Source organism: Ostreococcus tauri (assembly GCF_000214015.3).
Source record: "Ostreococcus tauri WGS project CAID00000000 data, contig chromosome 18, whole genome shotgun sequence".
NCBI classification, from domain to species: domain Eukaryota; kingdom Viridiplantae; phylum Chlorophyta; class Mamiellophyceae; order Mamiellales; family Bathycoccaceae; genus Ostreococcus; species Ostreococcus tauri.
In genome coordinates this window covers 33,594-58,508 of record NC_014443.2, presented here as the reverse complement: position 1 = coordinate 58,508, position 24,915 = coordinate 33,594, and the positions used below count along the sequence as shown (strand labels likewise).

The 24,915-nt window shown below is 58.2% G+C and overlaps 11 protein-coding genes across 11 annotated transcripts; 4 read left to right on the top strand and 7 right to left on the bottom strand.

Annotated features, from left to right (window-relative positions):
* Positions 1–40: 40 nt before the first annotated feature.
* OT_ostta18g00320 (RAP domain) lies at positions 41–3,001 on the top strand (the record flags this gene model as incomplete). The annotated part of the gene is made up of 1 exon (XM_003084022.2): positions 41–3,001. One exon carries the CDS (start codon positions 41–43, stop codon positions 2,999–3,001), a length of 2,961 nt encoding a protein of 986 aa, XP_003084070.2.
* Positions 3,002–3,820: 819 nt separating this feature from the next.
* Positions 3,821–6,046, top strand: OT_ostta18g00310 (RNA-binding protein Lupus La; the record flags this gene model as incomplete). Its single annotated transcript, XM_003084020.1, has 1 exon — positions 3,821–6,046. The coding sequence occupies one exon, from the start codon at positions 3,821–3,823 to the stop codon at positions 6,044–6,046; it is 2,226 nt and encodes a 741-aa protein (XP_003084068.1).
* Positions 6,047–6,210: 164 nt separating this feature from the next.
* OT_ostta18g00300 (Acyl-CoA N-acyltransferase) lies at positions 6,211–6,981 on the bottom strand (the record flags this gene model as incomplete). Its single annotated transcript, XM_003084019.1, has 1 exon — positions 6,211–6,981. The coding sequence occupies one exon, from the start codon at positions 6,979–6,981 to the stop codon at positions 6,211–6,213; it is 771 nt and encodes a 256-aa protein (XP_003084067.1).
* A 175-nt stretch (positions 6,982–7,156) lies between these two features.
* Positions 7,157–9,879, bottom strand: OT_ostta18g00290 (P-loop containing nucleoside triphosphate hydrolase; the record flags this gene model as incomplete). The annotated part of the gene is made up of 2 exons (XM_022982849.1): positions 7,157–7,613; positions 7,670–9,879. The coding sequence occupies 2 exons, from the start codon at positions 9,877–9,879 to the stop codon at positions 7,157–7,159; spliced, it is 2,667 nt and encodes an 888-aa protein (XP_022840518.1).
* A 1,187-nt stretch (positions 9,880–11,066) lies between these two features.
* OT_ostta18g00280 (tRNA (guanine-N-7) methyltransferase) lies at positions 11,067–11,945 on the top strand (the record flags this gene model as incomplete). The annotated part of the gene is made up of 1 exon (XM_003084017.1): positions 11,067–11,945. The coding sequence occupies one exon, from the start codon at positions 11,067–11,069 to the stop codon at positions 11,943–11,945; it is 879 nt and encodes a 292-aa protein (XP_003084065.1).
* Positions 11,946–12,326: 381 nt separating this feature from the next.
* On the top strand, positions 12,327–12,626 carry OT_ostta18g00275 (unnamed product; the record flags this gene model as incomplete). The annotated part of the gene is made up of 1 exon (XM_003084016.2): positions 12,327–12,626. The coding sequence occupies one exon, from the start codon at positions 12,327–12,329 to the stop codon at positions 12,624–12,626; it is 300 nt and encodes a 99-aa protein (XP_003084064.2).
* A 771-nt stretch (positions 12,627–13,397) lies between these two features.
* On the bottom strand, positions 13,398–16,754 carry OT_ostta18g00270 (unnamed product; the record flags this gene model as incomplete). Its single annotated transcript, XM_022982832.1, has 1 exon — positions 13,398–16,754. One exon carries the CDS (start codon positions 16,752–16,754, stop codon positions 13,398–13,400), a length of 3,357 nt encoding a protein of 1,118 aa, XP_022840517.1.
* A 251-nt stretch (positions 16,755–17,005) lies between these two features.
* Positions 17,006–18,058, bottom strand: OT_ostta18g00260 (Phenazine biosynthesis PhzF protein; the record flags this gene model as incomplete). The annotated part of the gene is made up of 1 exon (XM_022982827.1): positions 17,006–18,058. One exon carries the CDS (start codon positions 18,056–18,058, stop codon positions 17,006–17,008), a length of 1,053 nt encoding a protein of 350 aa, XP_022840516.1.
* A 229-nt stretch (positions 18,059–18,287) lies between these two features.
* On the bottom strand, positions 18,288–22,715 carry OT_ostta18g00250 (WD40 repeat; the record flags this gene model as incomplete). Its single annotated transcript, XM_003084013.1, has 1 exon — positions 18,288–22,715. One exon carries the CDS (start codon positions 22,713–22,715, stop codon positions 18,288–18,290), a length of 4,428 nt encoding a protein of 1,475 aa, XP_003084061.1.
* Positions 22,716–22,926: 211 nt separating this feature from the next.
* OT_ostta18g00245 (Magnesium-dependent phosphatase-1,eukaryotic/arcaheal type) lies at positions 22,927–23,688 on the bottom strand (the record flags this gene model as incomplete). Its single annotated transcript, XM_022982817.1, has 1 exon — positions 22,927–23,688. One exon carries the CDS (start codon positions 23,686–23,688, stop codon positions 22,927–22,929), a length of 762 nt encoding a protein of 253 aa, XP_022840515.1.
* Positions 23,689–23,792: 104 nt separating this feature from the next.
* OT_ostta18g00240 (Tetratricopeptide repeat) lies at positions 23,793–24,914 on the bottom strand (the record flags this gene model as incomplete). Its single annotated transcript, XM_003084012.2, has 1 exon — positions 23,793–24,914. One exon carries the CDS (start codon positions 24,912–24,914, stop codon positions 23,793–23,795), a length of 1,122 nt encoding a protein of 373 aa, XP_003084060.2.
* Position 24,915: the final 1 nt, after the last annotated feature.

Sequence of the window (24,915 nt, the reverse complement as noted above, 5' to 3'; positions counted from 1 at the left end):
GCGCGGGTGGGGGGCGAGAGACGTTGGACGGCGACGAGGGATGACGGCGGCGACGGCGGCGACGGCGCGCGGGCCGACGGGCGGTCAGGGGGTGAGAAGGCGCGATGGACGGCGATGGAGCGCGCGGATGACGACGCCGACGCGATATGGACGCGGGGTGGAGACGTCGGGGCGCGCGTGGACCACGCGCGCGGCGCGGGAGGACGCTCGGGACGGATTCGGTGAAGACGGACGTCGGGACGGCGTCGATGGGTTCGCCTCGTCGTCGGGGGGGTCAGGGGGGTCGTCGGGGACGTCGTCGTCGTTTTTCGGTCGCGCGGAGTCGTCGGGGGCGTACGGTGAGGCGGCGCGCGCGGGACGGGGACGGGGACGGGGAGGCGGAGAGGGCGGACGCGCCGGACGCGCCGGACGCGGCGGGCGCGCCGGACGGGGCGGGCGGGGTGGGCGAGGGAATGTGGGCGGTCGAGGCCGCGGCGGCGGCGTGAGTGATTACGTGGTGTTGAATCAGCGCTTGGCGGCGCTCGAGGATATCGATGCATTGTTGGATTGCGCGCGGGATCACATGGATGATTTCAACGTCGTCAATCTATCGACGGCGATGTACAAGTTGGGTAAATTGAACTCGACGCGATACAAAGGAGATGGGGCGAGCAAGGGGGCGACGAGGTACCCCGCCGTGCTGGAGGATGCGCGATTTTTAGCGCTCACCGAAAAGCTCCGCGAGTTGCTCGCGGAGAGTCAGGACGGAAAGGCTCTCAGCGGCGGGCGCGGATCGTTCAAAATTCGAGAGTTTTCCTCCATCATTTGGGGCGTGGCGCACTGCGGGATGAGGACGAACAGCGGTGACCAGACGTTAGGATTGCTCTTCAAGCGCATCATCGCCTTGGAGGACGACGCGCCTCCGGCGCAAAACGTGAGCAATTTGTTATGGGCGTACGCGGTGATGCACAACTCTCGGGAGACAAACAAGGAGCTCCTGAAAAAGCTCGAGTACTGGTGCGATCTCATCATGGACGAGTTTGCGGCGCAAGGAATCAGCAACTCGTTGTGGGCGTTCGCGACTCTCGGATATCAACTGCGTCCAGAGCTCGTGTCAAAGTTCTCGCAAGCGATTCGGCGCGTCAAGGATTTCAAGTCGATGGAGTTTTCCAACATGATCTGGGCTGTAGGTACGATGAAAATAGAGTTAGATCCCCCCGAGCTCTTCGACGAGATCTTGGACGAGTGCTTGGCGAGCATGAAGGCGCTCCCGAACATGTGGAGCTCGCAGAGCGTGAGTAACATTTTGTGGGCCATGGCGTCGCTGAACAAACCTCGCACGCGGTCTCGACACGAGGAGCTCTTGTCGGTGACGATGTCCTTCGTTGAGCGAAGAGCGAATGCGTTCATTTTGCAGGGTTTGTCCAACACCATGTGGGCGTACGCCACCCTCGATTGCACGCCTCCTAAGAACATGCTTGAGAGCGTCACCGAACGTTTCGGGAGTCTCATCACGCCCACCACAAATGTCAGTGAGTGCTGCAACTTGCTCTGGTCCTACGGTAGCATGCGATTTCATCCCGGAAACGAGGTTCTGAACAAAGTGGCCGTGCTCTATCTCCGCGCTTCGCCCGACGAGGTTCCCCTGACGGCGATCTCGAACAGCCTCTGGGCGTGGGCGAACTTTGACTGGCTCCCGAGCAATCCGGAAATACCGCGAAGCGCGCTCGCGCTCGCGAAGCATCACTTCAGGAACGACCCAGAGCTTCAAACGCAGAGTCTGAGCAACATCTTGTGGGCGCTCGCGATTCTAAGATACGTTCCCGAGGATGAAGACTTTTTGGTCGCTTTCTCCGAGCGATCCCTCATCGAGTTGCAACAAGGCCGCTTCAGCTACCAGGGGTTGACGAACACGGTTTGGGCCTTCTCCGTGCTTGGGATCAATCCCGGGCAAACATTGCTGGACGAGTTCGCCCGGGAGATTGGGAATAGACTGGCTGGATATTTTTCCTCACAAGGTGTCTCGAACTCCCTATTCGCGTTCGCTGTTCTGGAGTATTGGCCGGAGAAGTGGGTCGTCGACGCGTACAGGGCCAAGCTCGTCGAAACGGAGAAGACGACGGGGTTTTCCGAGATTGATTGGACGCAATTGTTCCAGGCGAACGTCGTATTCGAGCGGTATTCCCCGCACGGAGCGTTGATCACCGATCCCAAGATGCTCGCCGCGGCGGAAGCGGCGTGGAAGGTTGGTTCGAGCAAGGTTGTCATCAGCCAGTTTCACCGCGAGGTGAGTGAGACGCTCACCGAGATGGGGGTGCCGCACGAGATTGAAAAGCTCGTCGAGGATGGCTTGTTTTCTCTCGACATCGCGCTCAAGGGCAAGAAGGTTGCGATTGAGGTCGACGGTCCATCTCACTTTGCGCGAAACATTCGAGATCGCCGACTCGAGGGCAAGGATGCGGGCGTGACAAACATGCGCACTCGATGCCTCACCAGCAGCGGGTGGTCCATCGTTCACGTTCCGTGGTTCGAATGGGCCGAACAAGCCCCGGGACGTCACGCGGCGTTCATGGCAAAGACGCTCTACGACGAGGCGGGTCTCTCGGTCATGGACGTCGCCTCAGACGAGGACATGTCGGACTCGGGTTTGAGCGGTTTCAAGTCTCGAAGCGACGCGGACGGCTCCGTCTCCGTCGCCCAGATCGGTTCTCGAATCGTCATGGAGAACTCCAACCGAGCCGTCGCACCGCTCGATCACAAAGATAACGATCGATCGAAGAAACCGATGAACATCAAGCGCGTTGGATACGGAATGATGGACGCCGTGGACGCCGACGACTCGTCGCCGTCGCCGCCGCCGACGCCCGCTCGAGCGGCGCGCGCGCGCGCGCGCAGACCCGCCCCATCCTCCTCCGATGCCGAGGACGGTTCACAGGATGTCAACCTTGACGGTGTACCAGCGCGCGCGCCCCCTAGACGCGGCGCCGCCCCTCGAAGACGTCGTCCCAGACCCGAGGCGTAGACGCCCGCGCGCGCCGCGCCTGCGCGTGGATTCCCCGTGAAGGCGTCAATTTCTAGATATCATAGACCAATTCATGACACAATACATAACCCGGTGTCACGTATTCAAAATACCACGACACCCGTGTGCGTACACACAGTCGCCCACACAGTCGGCACACCGCGAAGCGCCGCGCGCACTCGTCGACGCCCGAGCGCATCGGGCGCCGACGTCTCTCGGTGCTCGAACGCGCGCGCGTAGGTGCGTGATAGTATTCGTCACGTTCTCGTTCGACGCGCGCCCGGTGGAGGCGTCGACGGGGGCATCGGGGACTCGTCCAAAAAGTCGGGCTGACGCGACGTCCCGACGGCTCGACGCGACGTGTGCGAGCGCACACGGCGCGTGCGTCGACGTGTACGTCCTCGCGCGCGGTTCGATCGATGGAGAGAAATTTTCTCTCGCGATTGCGCCCGCGATTGCGGTGAAGCGATCACGTCGCGCGTCGTGAGGACGAGAGAGCGCTCGTCGTCGGTTAGATTCCGGGAGGGTTTTCTGGTCGACGCATTCCGACGACTCGGACGATCGCGCGATCGCTCGAGAGGGGCGCGAGGGAGCGATTGTGATCACGGACGTTGAGTTCAGTCGTTCGAGAGCGGTGGGGGGAAAGGCGGCGACAGAGCACGAGCGACGTCGGGCGCGCGAGCCGTCGACGCGCGAGGGCATAGGTCGGGCGGGCAGACCGCGCGCGATGACGAGAGCTAAGAACGATGCTTGAACGGGGCGACTGACGATTGAGATCAATCATCTTTCGATAACAGGTAGAAAGGACGTAGAGAGGCGATGAGCGTGTGGGCGAGCATAGTGAGTGGCGGTGCCAAGGCCCCAGCGACAGAGGGCGAGAGTTCAAAGCCGGCGGAACAGAGCGCCGCGGCGACGACAAACAAGAGTGGTGATGCGCGCGCTGACGTGCGTGGGAACACGACTGCGAACGTGCCAGTAGTGAGTGATGATGTGAACGGTGAGAAGGAGAGCGCGCGCGAGGAGCCGTCTAAGCCCGCGTGGTCAAAGCCAGTGGCGGTGGGGCAAGGTCCGGCGGCGATGGCCGCCGTGAAACCCGTCTCTTGGCCAACACTCGGCGACGCGAAAAATCCGGATCTAAAGCCAGAAGAAGCGCCGAACGGGCGAGTGGGCGATGGTCAGCACGGTGACAGCCCGTCTGGATCGCATGGCGGTAAATCTGGCGGCGGCGGTAAGGGCAAGAACTCAAAGGGCGGAGCCGACAAGCAATCAGGAGGTCGAGGAAACGCCGGAGGTGGACGTGAAAACACCGCGGGTAGAGGTGGTAGAGGTGGCAGAGGCAGTAGAGGTGGCGATGCGAACAACTGGGGTAGAGGTAACGGACATTACGGTGGCGGTCGATTCTCGCATGAAGGTGGACGCGGTGGCCGAGGTGGCAGAGGCAAGAACTTTGATCCATCCTATCAATCGGCGTACGAGAGCGGATACTACATGCCGCAGGTCAATCAAATGTACTATGCCCCGCAGCACATCGTCTCGACGCAGGTGCCGCAACGAGATCAGATCCTCGGTGCGGTCAGGCAACAGGTTGAGTATTACTTCAGTGTGGAGAACTTGTGCAAGGACCTGTTCCTGCGCTCTAAGATGGATCCCAAGGAGGGTTGGATCGCCTTGTCCGTCATCGCGAGTTTCAACCGCATTCGAATGATGACGCCAGAACCCGCTATGATTTATGAAGCCCTGGTTGGATCGAAGATGGTTGAGATCAGTCCTGGGAACGACAAAATCCGCAAGATGGGAGACTGGGCCGCGTGGCTCCTAGATGCAGACGGCAAGCCGCAGAAAATGCCGCAGGGCGCTCCTCCGAGTGCATCAGCACTTACTCAGCAGATGGCTGGAGCGAGTCTTGGCGCTCAGTCCACTTCTGAGGAGAAGAAGGGATCAAAGTCAAAGCTGAAAAAGGATGAAGATGAAATGTTCGAGATGGACGAAGACTTTGACGGCGATGAGCGAGGTGACGATGACGACGATGATGACGATGATGACGATGATGATGACTACGAAGAAGATGATATGACGGATGGTGATGTCAATCGCCTCATGATTGTCTCTCAGCGTCCCGGTCGAGGAGGTCAAAACAGAGGTCGCCCGCCATCTGGATCGAACAACGACGTCGCGACTGTCATCAACGATGGTCTCGCCTTCTACCAAAAAGATCTGAAGGGTAAGAAGCAGACTTCTCACGTTGGATCTCAGGGTGGGAGCTGGCGCGAGAACACGGCATCTGGATCTTGGAAACGCGGTGGTGGATTCTCCGTTGGGTCACAAGGCCGAACGCACTTCTTCCCTTCCTCAGTGCCCAAAGGTGAAGGCTTCGCTGGTGGTAGCGATGTCGGTTGGTTGTTAGGTACGACGCCCACTGAGGGAGAATTTAACTGGAAAACGGGCGCTGGCTCCTCTTTGGGCTCTGATCGAGGCGGGGCAATGGGAACGTCGCCGGCTCAACAAGGGCATCATATCTCGACGGCTTCCCCGCGCGATATCCCTGCCTTCCAACATCCTTCTCACACGATCCTCGATGATAACGGCTTCAAGCAGCAAAAGTATAAGGCGTTCCATCGACGCGCCGTGGACGAGCGCAAGCGCCTTGGTTGTGGTAACAGTGAGGAGATGAACACATTGTTCAGATTTTGGAGTTATTTTTTACGCGGCACTTTCAACCAAAAGATGTACAAAGAGTTCTGTCGTCTCGCGGAGGAAGACGCTCGACATAACTACCATTACGGCTTACAGTGTCTGTTCAGATTTTATAGCTACGGTTTGGAGAAGCGATTCCGACCAGCGGTGTATCGAGACTTCGAGGAGTTCACCATGCTCGATTACAAGTCTGGCTCTCTTTACGGACTTGAAAAGTTCTGGGCTTTTCATTACTACTATCGAGGGAGCAACCGGCCGACCATTCGTGAAGATATCAAGACGCTTCTCGATACCAAATTCCGCACGCTTCAGGATTTCCAGCGCGCGAAGGAGCAGATGGCGCGAGCATGAGTGGCCCGCAATAGCAACAGCAATTATTTTTGGTTCGGAAACAAGCGGCTCTAGCTCCGTGTGCCACGTGGAATATTCGAAAAACTCAACAAGCCATGATGAATTATCGCATTACAAATCATTAGCGCGCCCTCTCTCGCGTCACTCCGGCGAATAAAGAATCACTACACGTCAAAGCCGAGATCATACAGGAAGTCGAGCACCGCGTCCTGTCCCGCAACAGCGACCGCCAAAGCGGTCAGGGCGAATACCACCGTGATTGGATCCACGTTCTCGATGGCATTCGTCAGGCTCTTTCGCATGACAAGCGTTTTGAGGTACGTCTCCCTCGAGCGACCGTCTGGGCCCACCTCGAGAGCCTTGGCCTTGGATTCGCTCCCGATGACGCGATATCCGAGTTTTTTATAAAATCCCTGCGCCCGCTTGTTCCTCGCCTCGACCACGAGCACGCACTCGTCAAACCCACGTTCGAGGCACAACTCCTCGAGCGATCGCATGATCGCCTTGCCGTATCCCTTCTTCCTCGCCCGTCTCGCCGTCGCCAGGTTCGCCACCACCGGACGCTCGATGAGCGCAGCCGTCTCCCCCTTCCCATCCCGCTTCACGTCTTCGTAATCTCTCGCCCCAGCGTACGTCCGCACCTCGACTCCTCCGCACGCCACGCACCCCTCGTCGTCCGTGATCACCCGAAGCGAATCGCTCGAACCGTATCGCCGTCGCATGTCCTTTGCGCACGCGCTCGTGAGCGACCGAAACTCTGCGTCGTCCTCCTCCTCCGCACCGTCGTAAAAGAACGAGCTCACAAACGTCTTCGCCGCGGTGGCGTAATCCGAACCCCTCGCGCGTTCGGGTTCCACCGCCGCGCGCGCGCGAACGGTCGAGCGCGGCGATGATGAAAAAGTGCACGAATGGTGACGTCGACAGTGACTCGCCATCGCGCGCGCGCGCGCGGGTGAACGCGCGACGAACGCGCTCGACATCGCCCTGGAAGTGATCGTTGTGACGCTCGTGCGCGGCGTCGGTCGATGGGGTGACGCGAGGACGTGCGATGAGGATTGATTCATTTTTTTTCAACAAAGACGTGTGCGTTGTATTAAAACGAAACGCCGTCTACACGGAGGCGCTCTTGAGCTCTGGGAAGAGGTGACGCATGAGTACGGCGCGACGAACCCCCGTGGTGTGACCCTCGTTGTATTTGTACACCGTACCGACGTCATCGTCCCCGGCGCGGATTTTGCGGGCGCGGTTGAGATTGCCGCCGGCGACGCCGAGGGCCACGCGCGCCTTGCGCTCGGATTTGAGACGCGCGGCCTCCGCGGAAGCCTCGGCTGGGGAAGAACGATCTGCGCTGATGACGATCGCGGTGGCGATGATCGACCGCAGACTGTTGTTCACTGCGCGTCTCGGCACGAGGTCGAGGTGTTGAGGCGCGGTGGGGGGCGCTTCGTCTCGCTCGCGCTGCTCCCGCCACGAGAGTCTGTCCAAAGTTTTCATGGCGTCAACGCCGGCACCAAATTTGACGAACTCGTCCACCGGAGGATCTAAAACCAACGTGTTAGCGGATACTCTCCACGATTTGTCGCCATCGACGTTTGCTGGCTTGTAAGACAACCGTGCGCGCGCATCAATCCCACAAGACGGTCGAGCGTGGCCTTTTCATCGCTCGTCATGAACGTCGTGCCCACGGATCGCAGTTCCGGAGCAAGGATGGAGTTCAGGTAAGGAAGCGTTTCAGTGACGTCCGACACAAGTGAACAACGCGCAATCTTTCCGTCGAGCGCTGAGCGTCGAGCACTGAGGGTGGCCATTCGGGCGTTTCGCTCCTTTGCTGCGCGTCCACTCTTCGGCCACACGAAGTCGTCCCCAAGCGCATCTGCATGCGAAGCGCATGAGTGCACAGTCAGAGCACACGTCTCGGCGTATTGACGCAGTGTATGATCTCCCGCGGTGAAAGACTTTGTTTGAAACATCACACCGTCGAGGACGGCGTTCATGGCTTGCGTCATGCGCCTCATTGTGCCGTCTTGGAAGCGAACCTTTGGAATGTTTTCAAACATTCCATCAAACACCGCATCGTTGTCTTGAAAGACTTCAATCTTCTCGCGCATCTTCGCCATGTGTGGATTCGATCCGGTCTCAGATTCGAGGCGAGACTTCGGAAAGGTGTGACGTCCACGTAAGCAATCTTGCCAAACCGTCAACGCTTGAGGCTTATTGTCCTTCTCGCCCGCTCCGGCATGAGCCACCTCTCGAAGCGTGACCTTTGAGCTAGTCTTCGCGATGAGTTGAATCGTATGCAATGCAGATCGAATGTCGTTATTGACCCGTTCGGCAACGAGAGCCACAGCGCGTGGTTCGACATCGACGTTTTCTTTGGCGCAGATCTCTCTGATGCGCCCGTTGAGCGTTGCATTTGGTGGTGGCTTGACTCGAATCACCTTGGCCACATCTCGAAGTGGCCGAAGCGATGTGCAATACAAATCGTTGCAAATGGCGATGATTGGTCGACTCAACGGCGCGCCTCCCTTTTGGCTCTTGAGCGCGTTCAACACGGCGTAGATTGCGCCTCGATCACCCCCGGCATTGTGCACACCGTCGATTTCATCGATAATGACACACTTGGGCTTCTGCTGCACAAACGCAGAACACGAATGCAAAGCGTCGGCCAATTTCACTTTTAACTTTGATGCGCTTCGATCATCCGAGGCGTTTATCTCTACCACTTCGTAACCGCAGTGTTTAGCCGCTATATGCGCGAGCGTAGTCTTCCCGACTCCCGGCGGACCGGAGATGAGAAGAATCTTCTCCATTGGTCGCTTCGTGGCGTCAAGCTGCACGTGCGTGTCCTCGCTCTTCAGAGGCCCCCTCTTCTTCAAACCGTTCCTCTCGGCGTATCGATCCGAATAGAATTTCTTCATCGTTGCCGGCGGCGGGTCCCGACCGAATACCACCTTATCCCAACCTTTAATCCAGTGCACAACCTCTCGATTAACATACTCGGAGCTCAAGAGGTCGGTGAAATTTCGCGGAGTGTGCTTCTGCGTCCACAGCGCCCCGCGCAGCTGCCCGCGTAGACGCTCCGCCATACGCTGTCCCGCTGTCTGTGGCTCTCTTGACGCCGCCCCCATCGCGCTCATGTCGATGTCCGCGTCCTCGTCCTCCCTCAGCGCCGCCTCTCGCGCCGTGCGATTCCGCTCGTCCTCGTACTCGTCCAACATGTCCTCGATCGGGCGCGACAACAGTGACACCCCAGGATCACCTCCTCTGCCGTAAATCTCCTCCTCGGGCACCAACGGCGTGTCTCTGGGCTCCATTTTCGCGTAAACCCTTCGTCCATCCCCCAGCGTGACGCCAACGCACTCGCCTTCTACGTCCACCGCGTTCGCCTTGAACCCCTCGTTCCGCGCTCGCGATCGCAGCTTCGTCTTACTCCCTCGACCCATCGCCCCCAGGCCTCGCGCGCTCGTCTCCGCCGCCATCTCTCGCACGTACGCGTCCAGATCGATCGTCGTCCTCTTCTCCGCCCGCCGCTCGCCTCGGTCCGACCCGTTCTCCGTCGCCGTCGATTCCTCGACCGTCTTACGTCTCTTCGCCGCCGACATCGAGCTCGGATCCGCACCGATCGCGTTCACCGCCGATCGATCGTTCTCTCGCGACCCTTCGTCGCGGTCGAGATCGTCGTCGGGAAAGAATCCGTTGAAATCATCGTCATCTTTTCCAATCCCACCCAACGTGTCAACCTCGTCGTTCGCGTCGACGAACGGCACGTCGACGTCGTCCTGGCGATCGATCATGTCGTCGAAGTCGAAAGCATCGTCGTCGTCGTCGTCCATGGTCACCGTCTCGCGCGCTCGAGGGGGGACGCGGGCGCGCTCGACGACGTGTGCGGTGGAGAGCTGTCTCGAGCGATTTGAAAAATTTGAATTTTCTATTTCTAGGATGTCAATCGACGCGACGGAACGCGCGCTGGACGTCGACACCGACGCCGATCGATGCGACGCCGACGCTGGGGAGAGATAGGAATAGGTTTAAACTATGGCGCTATGCTTATCGAGGTTTCGATGACGTCTGGAGGGATCGAACGACGTCGGAGGGACGGTTTCGGAGCGGCGAGAGCGCGGCGCGCAGACGTTCGGCGGCGCGCGTCATGGCGTCAACCTCGCGGTCAAGATCGAGCAGCGCTCTGTTGGAGTCTGTGGTTGTTATCGTGACGGACGCGCGACGACGCGACGACGACGTCATCGTCGGCGTCTCCGCGGTCTTCGTCTTCGTCCGCGCCTCCGCGCCGGTTCGCGTCGCCGCGTCGCCGTCGCCGCTCGCACCCACCCCGCTCGTCTCCGCGCGCTTCGCCGCGCGCTCTCTCAGAGCCATTAAAAACTCGCGCTCCGCCTCTCGCACGCACCGACGCATCGTCGTCGCCTCTCGTCTCGCCCGCCGTCTCGCGCTCTCCGCGAGCGCCGCTCGCGTCTCCAAACGCCATCGTCGCTCGTTCTCCGCGTCCCTCCGCCTCGCCGCGTTCGTCTCGCGATCGACAAACGTCGAGCTTTCCATCGACCCGCGCGCGTGTCCACGCTCGCGCGCTCGGCGATCGAGAATCAACGATCGATTCGACCCACGCGCCCCGCTCTCGGCGCAACGGTCCGTTCGAACGTCGCGTCCGCGCGCGCTCTTCGACGCGCGCGCGCGCGCGAGGACCGCGTCAACGCCCCGAGATAAAACCCCTCCGTCGCTCGCTCGACGCGCGTGCGACGCGCGCGCGATGGGACCGACGCGGCGTGGAATCAGCGCATCGAGAAGGCGGTCGAGCGAGGAACTCGACGCGACTCACTCGACGACGCGTCCCGCGAGCGCGCGTCGGCGCCGTTCGCGCGCGGAGGAGTTCGATTAAATTTTTTGCGCGTCTCTGACGTTCTCGCGCGCGTCGTTCGGCGCGCGCGTCGCCCAGAACGTCGCGAACGCGTCGGCGCCGTGTCGCGCGCGTGTCATTCATTCATTCTTTATTCGCGCTCGGCAGCGATCGATGCGCGTGCGCTCGAGCGATGGCGCGTGCACATCGCGCTCGAAATACGCTCGAGCGACGGTGAAGACGAACGCCGAGCGCGCGCGTGGACGCACGTGGGACTTGACGTTCATTCCGAACACGAGACGGAAGATGTCCAGGAGACAAAAGGAAAACTATCGCGAGTTATTCGACGCACACGGGATTCGATTCGACGCCAGGCCGAGAACTATGCGTGGGAGTGGGGATGATGGGTCTACGAGCGACGAAGCGTCGAGAATGAAGCGGTACGAGACGTTGGATTGGGACAGGGCGTTTCCTGGCGGCGGCGGCGGCGGCGGAGAGCCGCGGCGGCGCGTGTTGGAGCTCGGATGCGGTTTAGGGGATAATCTCATCGCCGCTGCGATCGAATTCGAAACATACGTGTTTTTGGGCGTCGAAGTACACAGACCGGGCGTGGCAACCGCTCTGGGGGAGATCGAGGCGAGAGGACTGACGAACGCGAAGGTGTGCGAGATGGACGCGCTCTGGCTCATGACCGGAGAGTACGTGGAGGATGCGTCGATAGACGAGTGTCTGGTGCACTTTCCCGATCCATGGCGCGACGAGAGTGGTCTCGATAGGAAAGCGCATCGAAGAATAGTGAACGAGACGCTTTTGACGTCGCTCGAGCGCACGCTGCGACCGGGCACGGGTCGACTGAGCGTCGCCACAGACGACGATCAGTACGCGCGTCATCTCGAAAGGGTGTTCGAGCAGTTCGCCCGCCCGAGAGGATGGGTACGATGCGACCCATTCGCGAGATTTGATTCAAAGTACGCCTCGCGAGCGCTCGAAGAGGGTCGGTCCTGTGTCGACGTTGGTTTTCGATTCCATCCACCGAGCGTCGACGTCGCGTGACGAGCGCGCTCTCTAGCGCCGAATCCGCGGACGCCATCGCGAACGATGCGTTCATGTAATTTATTTGCACAAAGATTCATCGCTCGTCGCGTCGTTCGAGATCGCGCGATCACCCATCTTTCGCTCTTTCCGTCTCGCGCCTCGCGGTTCCTCTCAAACCTCCGCGCTCGCGCCGCGCGCTGCACTCTTCGTCGTCCTGCGTGCGTCATCCATCGCGCCGAGCGCGCGATCGACGCCGCGGGTGCGTCTCCGTTCGCGCACCGCGTTCGCGGTCGATCCACGATCCTTCCCGTCGCGTTCACCGTCTCTGAACGCTCTACTCGAGCGACGAAACGGCGGCTGACCTGGGTGAGCCGTTGGATTCTCTTTCGCTTCGTCTTCATGCGCTCCACCGGTCCGTCGACGAAGCGAACGAGCTCGGCGTGGAATACCGAGAGTGAGCTCCGATGGCGACCGATGGTGGGAATCGTGATATGCGCGTGCGCGTGCGCGATGCACGGGTATCTCACGCTGGCGGTGATCGGGGCGTTCACTCCGGAGACGTACTCGACGGGATGGACGGGGGTGGATAACGCGCTGCGGGACGACCTCGCGCGTTCGGCGTTGCCGACGCTGATACCGGGAACGATTGCGTTCGTGTACTTTAATTGGCTCGCGGCGAGGTTCTTCGAGCACACGTAGAGGTGCGAGCTGGCGACGAGACACTCGCGAAACCGCCGCAAGCAAACGTTGAATTTTTTTTTTGTGCGGACGTCGCGTCGAGGCTCACTCGCGTCGGCGGGACGATGGACGTTCGTCTCGTCGCGGGGCTTTGACGCGCACATTTGGTTACGCCAGATATAAACCAATGGCGGGTTAACTGAGTACCCGTCGTTGACCTGTCTCGCTGGTACATTTTTCAGCGCCGCGGAGAGAGAAATTTTTACGCGTGGGGCCTTCACCCCGGGCGGTGCGGCGTAGACTATCGCCGGACGCGTCCCAAGCCCCGCGCAACAACCGAAGCGTGCGCCGTGTTGCGCGCCGGGTTCACCGTGCTCGGTCGCGTGTCTTAAAGTTGCACCGACATTTTTCATGTCTCTCCTTCGGGCTCCTCTGCCACGGTTTCCTGAGCTTTGCGCTGACGGTTAACTGTCCAAAGAGAGCCCTACATAGATTTTCGCCTTCATGATAGGAAGCCGTACTGTCGTCTTCGGGCGTGACTTTGCGGTGCCAACCGGGCGATTACATTCACTTTCGACCGACGTCGCTCAAACTTGATGATGAATCCGGGTGGAAGAGCCGTATGATCCGCATGCTTAGAAACCGACCCTACTTAAAGTTTGAACGGCGAAGAATGAGAGTCGAAGTTTCTTTGATCCGGGACTGACCGAATACATCTTGTTGAACGCATCGCAGACTATATATGTTGTATTGCTAAATTGCTTTGGCGCTTGGCGCTTGTTGAAATATTGTTTACACGTTATTCCCTAAATCGCTGAGCGCAGCTCGAGGTTGCGCCACGGGTGCGAGTGGTCGCTTTCCGTCCGCCGCGGTCTTCTGACGAATCCCCGCGTTTTCGTTCCCCGGCGTCGCGTACACGTCACCCTCCGTCTCTGCTTGCCTCGTCGCGTAGTCATGGAAAGAAATTTGATCGGCGCGCTCGTTCAGCTTATCGATGTTCGCTTTCAGCGATGCATCGGGACGAACTGGAGTGATCAGATTCGAAGGATTCGTCTTGGGCTTGGCCGGAGTTTTTCGGTAAGTCTTCGGTTTGGTCTTCGCCTCATTGAACGTCATCGTGGGCGTCGGCAGGGCCGTTTGCGGCATCACTTGCGTCACCTCAGCCAACTCATCGACCAATAAAGCAACTTCCGGATCAAGTTCGTTGATGCGCACGTGTTGCTGCAACGCTACGGCGAGAGCGGTCATCTTGCGCTTGAGGCTTCTTATGTCATCCGCCGCGTTTTCAAGCTCGAGTTGATGTACCGTCTCACGCGCCTTGATTTTCTCTTCGTGGTACTCTTCTTGCCGACTCAACGAACCGGCGAGCTCGTCACGTGCCTCCTCCGACTTTTGAAATCTGAGTTGGAACTCACTCAACGACTCCTGGAGCTCTTTCTGGACCTTCTTACTCGAACTAAGCTCTTGTTGGAACATGGCGAGTTGCTTTTGTGCCTTCACAATTTCACCCTTGATACGTTCGCACTCGTCTACCTTGGTCTTCAACGCCATCTCAAGCGTGGTAATCACCTCTGTTCCTTTGACTGCTTTCGTCCTATAGGTCTCAGCTTCGTTGGATTTGCCATGCAGTTGCTTCTTGAGCATTTTCAGCTCAGATTCACGCAACGTGACGACTTCTTGGTAATCGTGGATCCTGTTATCCATGTCCTCGCAAGTCTTTTGCATCTCCTTCATGAGCGCGCGACTCTCGCTTTCGACCTCGTTTGCGCTCGCTCGCTGTTCTTCGGCATCCGTGAGTGCGCTTTGAAGCTCTCCTTTCGTCATTTCCAGCTCAGCCTTCAGAGTACTGTTGGACTCCTCTGCGTGGTGCTCGAGCTCAGAGATGGAGTTGCACAGCGTAGCAATCTCTGCCTGAGCCGCCTCCCACTTCGCGTGCGTCTCGACTAGATCTTGCTTCAGAGCATCAATCTCTTGAGAATTCTGCGAGACAGTATCACTCTTCAACCGTTCGATCTCTCGAGTGAGCTCGTTGATACGTTGTTGAGAATGCGCAAGCTCGGCATTCAGTCGTTCAACCTCGGAATCATACTGCTTACGAATCTCATCCACGCGCGCTTCGGTCGTACGGTGGAGCTCCTCTAGCGCGATTTCACGCTGTCGCAATTCATTCATGCGCTTCGATATGTCCTTCTCGTCGCGCTCGGACTCTATTTTGAGATTGTTCAACTCTTCGTTGAAGTTACGTAACTTCTCGTCGCGCTCAGCGAGCCCAAACTCAAGTCGTCGCACGTTGGCTGTCTGCCTCTTCTCGGCGGACATGAGCTGCTTCACCAGCGCATCATTTTCCTCTAACCGCGTGTTTTTCTCGTTCAGCTCGAACTTGAGGGCGTAAAGCTTTTCCCGTAAGCTCTGAAGCTCAATCTCAAGTGGACCCAACTCGGTCGTCTTTGTGCGGTACTCGGCTTGAAGAGCAGCGATTTCTGCTTCTTTCAACTTAAGCTTGTCCTTACTCGCAGACAACAATGCATCTCGCTCAGCGATTTCATCTTGCATGCATTTGACGACCTTCTGCTTCTCCAAGCGCATCGCTTCTTGTTTCTGTTCCAACGCCTTAAGTTGTTCAGCAACTTCTACGTTTTCATCTAGGCCAGATGCTTGGAGTTGCTCAAGCTGATCTTGGAGTTGAACGACGTACGCGACCGCGGTATCGAGCTCGCCTTCTTTTTCCTCGATCAACTGTGCACCCTCACGAAGCATTTCGTCTCGCTCTTTCATCTCAATACGAAGAATATCGGCCTCTTGAGTGACCTCTTCGAGACGCTCTTCGAGAGCCATTTTCTCCAATGTGCGCTTCTCCACGAGTATTTCCAACGTATTTCGCTCGATTTCAATCTCACAGAACGCTTCCTCTGCGCGCTGCCGTTCAACACGTTCCTCTTGCAGACACTTTTCGAGCTCGCACTGTAGAGTCTCCATCTCAGCTTTCCTCTCCTCAACTTCAAGTTGCAAGTTCTTCACAGCTTGGCGTGCACGAGTGGCGTCCGCCTCTGCCTCTTGCGCACGTCCAGCGAGCTGTAATAGCTTTTCATGACTCGCGCGGACGCCACCACTGTCGTCATTTTGCTTAGAAGACTGATTTTTCGTCCTAATCTCGAGTTCTCGCTTCGCTTCATCCAGCTGGGCTCTCAACTTTGCAAGATGCTTGTCCTTTGCCGCAGCATCGAGCTCGGCTCGCTCCCGACTGCGCTCAGCGCGCTCGAGCTCGTCATCGAGCTCTTGCAAAATCGCGGCTTGATTTGCAATCGTAAAGTCACGTTCCTGAACCGCCGTGGCAGCGTCCTCTTTCACCTGCTCGAGTGCTCTGACGGCTGCTTCTGCGGCGCGTTTCTCTTTGCGCAGCGCTCGCGAGTGCTCCTCCTTGGCCTTTGACAGCGCCTGAGCCTGCGCTTGAAACGCCGCCATGTTCTGCTGGAGCGCGTTTCTGTCGGATTCTAATTTTTGCAATCGGTCGGACATACTCTTCTTCGCCTCCTCCGCCTCCTTTCGCTCCGCGTGCATTCTCTCCGCCGCCTCCTCTTGCGATTCGCGCAGTTTCGAAGCGAGCGCGGCTAGATGTTCCTTCTCCAATTCCACCGCCTTCAGTCTCGCTCGAACCGCTGGAGAGGGCATGGTATCGATCTCTCCCCGTCTTGACGTCCCAGAGAGCGAGAAATACGAAGAACCCGCTCGCCGCCCGTTCGGCGTCTTCTCGCTCGTCGACGCGCCGCGTTGTCCCCCTCTGTCCGCGCTCGTCGACACCAACCTCGACTCGAGCGTCCCGATTCGTTCCTCGGGCGTCGTCGCGCCCTCAAACCGTATCAAATCACCTTTTTCGTCGTCTCGTGCGCTCCGCGTCGGCGTCGTCGTCACCGACACACTCCCCTTTCCCTCCGCGCCCGGCGACGAAACGCTCGCCCCTCCCGCGCGCGTCTCTCGTTTCCTCTCTCCCTCTCCGTGCTCCACCGTCCATCTCTCCGCGCGCATCCCATCGTTCGCGTCCACGCCCGCGCTCGCGCGTCGCCTGGAGTGTTTCGCTCGCCACTCCGCCAACAACGCTTTCCGGTCTCGACCGTTCGCGCACGAGAGCGGTTTAAACGTCCCTCGCGACATGTGTGCGGGCGCCACGCGCGCGGTCGACGCCCGGCGCCGTCGACGCGAGCGAGGACGCGCGCGGTGGGCGTGCGATCGACGCGCGAGGTCGTTTGCGGGACGCGCGCGCGCGAGCAGCGGCGGCGACGGCGGACGAGGTGAATGCGTGGGAAATCACATTCAAATCAAAATCGTCCCACCGTGTGCGTCTCGGGTGTGTAGACATCCAGGACGTACTCTATTACACACAAGCCCGTGAAGGATTGGAAAATTCATACTCCGCGCCGGGTCGACGAGACGCACCGTCCGGCGACTCGGACGCGATCGCGCCCGGACGATCGCGTGACGGCGCACCACACGTGACCACCGCGTCGTGAATGCTGGTAACCGAAGCGGAAACCGTCTCGAGAGGGCTCGAGGGGGGGGGCGATCTCATCGAGCAGCGGGGCGACGCCGCAGCACGCAGAGCCGGTGACGGGGTCCTCTTCGATTCCGACGAGAGGGCCGAACCAGCGCACGCAATACTCTGGACGCGCGCCGGAAGCAGATAGAGGAATGTCTAGACCCGCGGGCGTTCGAGGAACGACGACGCAGACGCCGCGACCGCCGACGAGGGCGATATTTTCGAGGCTCGGTTTCGGAAGCCGAAGGTACGCCCGAGCGACGGAGTCGCACGCGGAAGCGTCGTCTGATCTCGAGCTCTGAATCACTAAAAACGTATCACCGATAGAATTCCTACGCACCGTGAACTCGGTGTTCGCCAAGGACGATTCGATGTCGTCTTCGTCCGAGGCGAACGCGCTCGAGGACTCGAACGCGTCTCGTATCGTCGCCAACGCCACGTCCGAGCCTTCAAACGACCTCGGTGCGCTCGCATCCATCTCCATGATGAACCGCGAAGGATCATTTGCGTCTCGTTCGATCGTTATCTCGCCATCTCGATACGTAAACGAGATCCCTGGTCGAGATGCGCTCTCAAACTCGAGCGCTCTCGACGCCGTCGCCATGGAGGCGTGCCCGCACAAACCAATCTCTTGCGTCGGCGTGAACCATCGAATGCGATATTCCGCCATTGAATTCGAATTATCGTCACTCGAGAGCGGTTTCTCGCGAATCGCAAACGCGGTCTCGCTCAGATCGAGCTCGGTGGCCAAGGCTTGGTACCGCACCGATGCCTCTGAGTGCACGTTGAAGAAATCATCGAAAGCATCGACGTCGTCGTCACCCGGACGATTTCGATGGACCACGCACACGGCGGCGGGATTTCCCGTTCGCGGGTCATCACCCACCGCGAACGCCGATCGCAGGACGTACGCGTCCGTCATCGGCGACCGAGGCGTCGAGATGTGTCGAAATCCTGGACCCTAACCACCCACGCGACGCACGACCTCGGGCGTTCATTTCGTTGATTCAAATTCAAATCCTCGAGCGCTCGAGCGCGGACGCGGACGCGGCGCGGCGCTTTGGTGGAGACATCGCGAGAAGGTAAAGGGTTCGATGGAGCAGAAACTGATGTCACAACAAATATTCGACCTCGCAAGCGCGCGAGGACGCTCACGAGAGCGGGATCGAGGGGCTCGGATGCGCCGGGCGCACGGCGAGAGCGCCGAAAGCGTCCACGGGAGCGCCGAGCTGAGGGACGCTACTGGCGCCGAGAACGACGCGCCATTGACATATTGTCATATCCGCACCCACTGTGATGAGATAAGAGTCATCGAAGAGGAATTTGCACTGCGTGATGGGGCCCGAGTGCGCACCGAAACAGCGCGGAACGGCGCCACGATGGCACGGGTATTGATACAAACGCAGCACTCCTCGAGCATCTCCAGAGGCGACAGCTGTCCGCGTGTGCGTGCGATCGCAGCAAGTGATATCCTCTCCAGTCGATGTTTGAGGTATGATGCCCTGAACCGGCCATCCCACGACGCTTGTCCACGTGTGCCAGTCAACATTTCGCAAATCGTGCGGAAACTTAACTTGGGCCCCATTGGGCATCTCCCAGAACATGATCTCGCGATTGGAGGTCGAAGACTGAAGCAACGCGCTATCCGACGACCAGTCGATATGTGTTACTTTCGCGCTGTGCCCCTTTGACACTCCGATGCGACTATACTGCTTCGAAATATCGTAGATGTCGATGGAGTGCTCGTCCGAGCCGACAGCGAGATATTGGCCATTCGGGCTGTACTTGAGCACCCCAATCGGTTGTTCGCGGTCTTTCCTGAGATGCACCGTATCCAGAGAGTCCGAGCTCAAAATAACAATCCCGCCTCCCGACAAACCGACAGAAATATGCGTGCCATCGGGATGGTAGGCGACCGAGCGTGCCTGCGCACCAAGGGCTCGAGAAACAAACAGTCGTCTCGATGGCACATCCCAAATTCGAATCGTGCTATCGTCACCGACCGTACAAATCTGATGATCGCTAGGGTGAACGTCTAATCCCCAAATGGTACCGTACGCATGACCCTGGAAAAGCAAGTTGTACGAATAAGATGTAGTGTTCATCTCGTAAACCTCTCCAGAGCGCGCACCGAGAACCAACATCTTACCGAGCAAGTGCATCGATTTGATGCACGCTTTCGGAACGTAAGGATGCTCGATGGTGACACTGCGAATTAGCATGCTCAGATCAGCGGTCCAGAATTTCACGATACCCTCAGATCCAGCCGAAATCAGAGTATCTCGCGTCGCAACGATGGACTGCGTCACCGTGTGTACTCGACGAGCATTGGTGCCAAGCTGGTATCCACGGAAAAGATAGAGGGATCCATCTTGTGTACCGACGATGGTCGTGTCTGCGGCGGGGAACCCGATACATAACGCAGTTTGGATGGTCCCATGCTTAGAGAAGACCGCCTTGCGCCCCTTCAAGGGGTTCGTTGCCCAAAACACGCAGTGTTTCACACCTGCGGTGACGATGTAGTCCTGAAACGGCGACCATGCGATCGAGACAATTTTTTCTGGACTCCCGCTGCAGCGAGAAATGAGCTCTCCCGTTTTCCAATCATACAGACCGATCTTGTGATCTATGTCGCAATCGACAGCGCATAATTTCGAGCCATCGCGGGAGAACGTCGCTGAAACGATGGCCGTTTTGAAATATCCTCGAATAATGGTGACCGGTTTGGCCAGCATGTTAGCACTCCAAACGATCAACTTTGGATTTCTTCCGACCTCACCACTGGCGAAAATCATCCCGTTCGGGTGTCTCGTCAAGCATGTGATGTCAGCGGTGTGCCCTTGTATATGTTCTGCCGCAGGATTCGTCGCCATGAAGTTTTGAGTGTGCGTTTGTCTGTTGTACACGACGTTCAGCGAGGCCGTTGGGTACACTACGTCGCCGAGAGCAGTATAAAATAGATTATTTCTCGAATCGTACGCGCGGAATCCGTACGTAGCTTCGAGCGTGACCGATTCCATTGGTGGATTCAGAATATCTGCATCACGTTCGTAATTGTCGGGAGCGAACACGCTTGACGCACAAGGAAGGAAGGCTAGTCGACTTCCTGGATCCAATCCAGAGTGGGAAGGAATATCTCGTGAGGGTGTGGCATCGAGAACGCTCGCTGGGACGTACTGCGGGATCCCTCGTACGTGTCCAATGAACACCATAGGCGTGGCCACAATTGCAGCGCTCGACTCGGTGTAATTTTCCACAGATGTGAAGACTTCCTCTTCAACGTCACTAGTCATCTCTTCATCACCTTCATCGGGTTCGTAGTGTCTCCACTGCAAGGTTGTTCGATCTTCGCCACCTATCGTGATCAAGAACTCGTCGTTGAAGCTGAAGCAACACTTTGTCACGTGAAAACTATGCCCGACGTACGTCTTGTGATCGCCTCGACCAACGTCATTAGGATATCTGAATAGACGTACGATGCCATCTTCGTTTGTCGTCGCGACTACACGACCGTCTCGACTTCTTGCGCAGCTCAGTACATCCGTGCCATCGCTGTGCTTCGGCCACACGCCCGTCACGGGCCAACCTGCCACACACGTCCACGTTGCCCATTGCACATCTTTTAACGCGGCAGAAAACTCAATCAGCTCACACGTGGGCATCTCCCAGAAAAATAGCTCGAAATCTTGTGAATTACTCTGCAAATATTTACTGTCTTCGCTCCAATCGAGGTGCGTCACCGGAGCGCTGTGGCCTTTGCACACACCAGCACGTTTGAAATCGCACGTTGTATCGTACACGTCAATGAAGAAGTCATGGCTCGCCACTGCGAGCCAACGACCATCCGGACTGAACTTAACGTCACTAATTATCGATCGACGATGCTTTTTTGCCGCGACTTCAGCTCCTGTCTTCTCCTCGTACACTAGGAAGCCACCTCCATAGAAACCGACAGCAATATATTTGCCGTCTGGGCTATACGAACAAGATCGAGCGCGGCTGGCGACACTTCGTGCGCTAACTTGCCGCCTGAGGTACATGTCGTACGCGCGCACCGTCTTATCGTCACCTGCGGTGATGAACTTAGCCTTGGAAGGATGGCAATCCAAACCCCACAGCTCCGCACTGTACGACAGAGTCGCGCTATTGACAGCGTTTGCGTGCCCTTGTGTGATGATACGCCTGTTTCGCTTCCAAGCATCCTCAGTGCTCAAATCGAACTCATACAGCTCACCCGTGGCAGTACCGACCAAGAGTTGAACGCCTGATAGATGCAGAGACCTCACACAAGGCGCACGGCCATCGTAATAGCACACCGGTTTACCGTGCTCGTCGATGATGCTCTCCGCCACCTGACTCATGCTGATTGTGAACACTTTCTCCATGTACTGTGTGCAAAAGTTGATCTTTCCGTCGCCTCCGCCGGTAATGACGTAGTCTTCGGTGACAAAGATGTCGTACACCGGACCTTGATGGACGAAGTCGAATTTCTGTATGCACTCCTCCCCCCCGTCCGCCCACTGGTACACGGTTCCGTGCTGTGTGCCAGTGAACGTACTCCCATCCTCGCCGAAGGCAACGGACAGGAGCGTGCTCGGTTTCCCTAATCGTCCGTATACACCGTTCTTGCCAACTAGATATCCGTTTTCGACGATCCAAAACTTGATGTGCCGCTCTCCAACGGTGACGATACGACCGTCGTGTGGATTGTACGCACAGTCAAAAATCCTCTTTGTGTCCCCTTTTGAGTTTGCCAGGACCTTCTTGTTCTCCCAGTCGTACACCGCGATGGAGTGCTCGTCGTCCAGTCCAACGGTGGCGAGAAATTTACCCGTGGCGTCGAAGCTCAAACTCGTCACCGCTCGCTGATGGAATCCACGTAACTCGGCTAAGACTTCTCTCGTCCTTGTGCTCCACACGCACACAACGGGATCTCGTCCAGCCTGGCCCGTGGCCACGATGTCGAGATCTGGGTGCACGGCTAAACACAATATATCATCCCCGTGAAACGTAAAGAACTCTTGCGTGTGTTCGTCTCCGTCGTACACAATCCCACACGCCGCGCTAGCGTAGACGATTCTCCCGTCGGCGTTGTAGATTCCGTTATTCCGCGCGTCGTGTCCTCGGTATCCGTACGCAAAATCCAGCTCTAAATCGTTATCCGGTGCCATGTGCGCGTTAAAAGCCGTCGCGTGCGACGTTGGGGCGTGCAAATCGTCCCCACACGCCTTTCTTGCCAAGAAGGATTCTCGCGCGCTCTTCGCCACGCCGCTCTCCGCCGGGTGATTCCTCCGTCCATACCGCTCTCTTCTCAGTGCTTCCACGTCGTCGACGTCGAACGTCGCCGAGGAGGAAGCACCATTAATGTTGATTCGATCGTCGTACTCACCGTCCGCTGAATCAGCGCGATCGTCGTCGTCGTATCCGTCCGAATAGTGCGAATCATCTTTCTCACTCCGCCTCCCCGCGTCCCCCTCTCGGCGTTCTCTCCGTTGTCCGCCTCGCTGTCGTCCGTTGGCGTCGCTCAGGGCGTCGTTGGACGGCGCTTTCTGTTTCCTAAGTCCTAACTTTGCCAACATCGGTGACGACGCCTCGACGAGTGCGGGGCGGTGGAGAGAATCAATCGAAAACGCGCCAACGCCCGCGGCCTCTTCCTCCGCTGGTCGCAGTCGGGCTCGCGCGAGCGCCGCGAAGAGACCTCTCGCGCGGTGCGAATGATTATGAAACGATAGATTTGTGAATGAAATATAATGTACATGAATCAATGACGGCTTCAACGCACGGCGAGCGTCACTCGAGCGACAGCCCTTTGGAAGGCGGGACGTCGAGACAGTCGCTCGGGACGAACAACTGAAGACCGAGTCGCCAGGCGTCAGCCGTCATCCCGCTCGGACAGTGCACTGACTTCACTCCGAGAGCGGCGACGTCAACGCAGTTATTACGTTCGTTGTCGAAAAACAGCATGTCCTCGAAACGAACGCCCGAGAGCTCGCGAATGCGCTTGAAGTGATTCGCCTTGGTGCCGCTCGCTATTTCGACAAAGACGCAGCACCTGCTCATTGGGGCGCCGTTGATCTCGAATTTATCCATCAAATCGCGCGCCCATTTGCCTCTGTGGGTTCGAGACGCGATTGCGATGCGACATCCGCGCTCGATAAACTTTTTGTGCGTCAGCGTCATCGCCATGCTTCCTCTCGCCGAGGCGTACGTACCGATGACGTCGCCCGAGCCGTCCTCGCAGTGTGCCTTTGTGAGCTTCTTAAACGGCGCTCCTCCCCTGAGCATGTACAGTTCTGGGAACCACACGGTGTCGTCGAGGTCGTACACGATGAGCGCCGGCAAGGACTTCGCCTCGCACCGTTCGCTCGGGGACGCCAGTGGGATGTCTGCGTCGTCCGCTTCGGCGCCGACGTCGTCCAGGAACGCGATCTCCTGGTGCTGAACAATCTTCGGTCGAGGCCTAGCGGTGACTTTCCTCGAACGCAACGCGTTCGCGCTCGACGGTCGCCCGCTCTTGGCGCGCAGAGAGAAGGTCGAGCGCGCGCGCGCCATCGCTCGCAGAGGCGCGCACTGCGGCGGAGGGGAGCGAGTACGCGAAAGCTAATGATATTACACTAATGCGAGCGAGAAACGCGAGCGTTGAATATTTGCGGGCGTCAGTCGATCGTACGCGTGAGGACGACGCGAATGACGTACGCGAAGCGAGCCACGACGGCCGCGAGCAGGGCGTGGATGAACCATCGAGCGATGCGCGAGTGAGAGACATCGACGGAGTCCTTCGTGAGCTCAGCCTGACGTCTTTTACGCTCAAAAAACGCTATCGCGTCTTTGACTTGATCGTCTTCTAGGTCAAGACCGAGATCTCTCGCCCGAGACCGATGGCTGTCGCGAATCTCGTCACGGACACGAGACGCCAGCTCTGCGTGAAAAGCGCTCGAGTCAACGTCAAATCCCATCTCTCGCGCCTTCGCCTTGAGTTCATCATCCAAAAGTATCCGGTCGCTCTCATCGTCTGATTTGATACCACTGCTGTCTCTCGACCTCGACTCGGTCTCGTCATAAATCCCCCGTGTACTCGAGAACATCTTATTGAAGACGGCTCGCCTCTCACCACGCTCCAACGCCATGTTTTTTATATGCTGCTCCAGTGCCCGCACGTAGCGCTTCTCCTCGGGCTCGATATCTACCGCGCGTTTCAAATCATCGACCGCCTTCTCCATAGCTCCCTCTTCCTCCATCACCGCTCGCGCCTTGCCGCGGCGATAATACGCCGCCGCGCAGTTGCCATCCACTCGAAGCGCCTGCGTCGTTGCCCACTCGATCTCCCGCGCTCTGCGACGTAGATCTTCGTTCATCATGCAAGCTGCGGCGTTTAGCATGATTCGTTTCACCGTCTGTGCTCCTTCGTCCATCGTTGATGTCGAGAGATGATCAACATACATCAGCTTCTCCGTCCCGCTCGGCCGCGTGAAGTGGCAAAATGTAGCCAAAGCGTCGGAGTACGCCTCCAGCGCCTGTTCGTGATCGTTTGATCGCGTCAGAGCGTTCGCTTGATCGATCAGCGCGTTTGCGAACATCACGCGCTCGTTCACGGGTTTCATTCGCGCTCTTTCGTACTCCTCGTCTCCAACTCTCGATACTGTGTTTCGCACGAACTCCGGAGCTCGAGTGAAATCTTTCCTCTTGGACGCCAATACGTTCGCCTTGAGCTCCACTGCGGCTCGAAGGCACGCGTCAACGTCTATGACATCCTCACGCTCGTCTTCGCCGGAGGACATG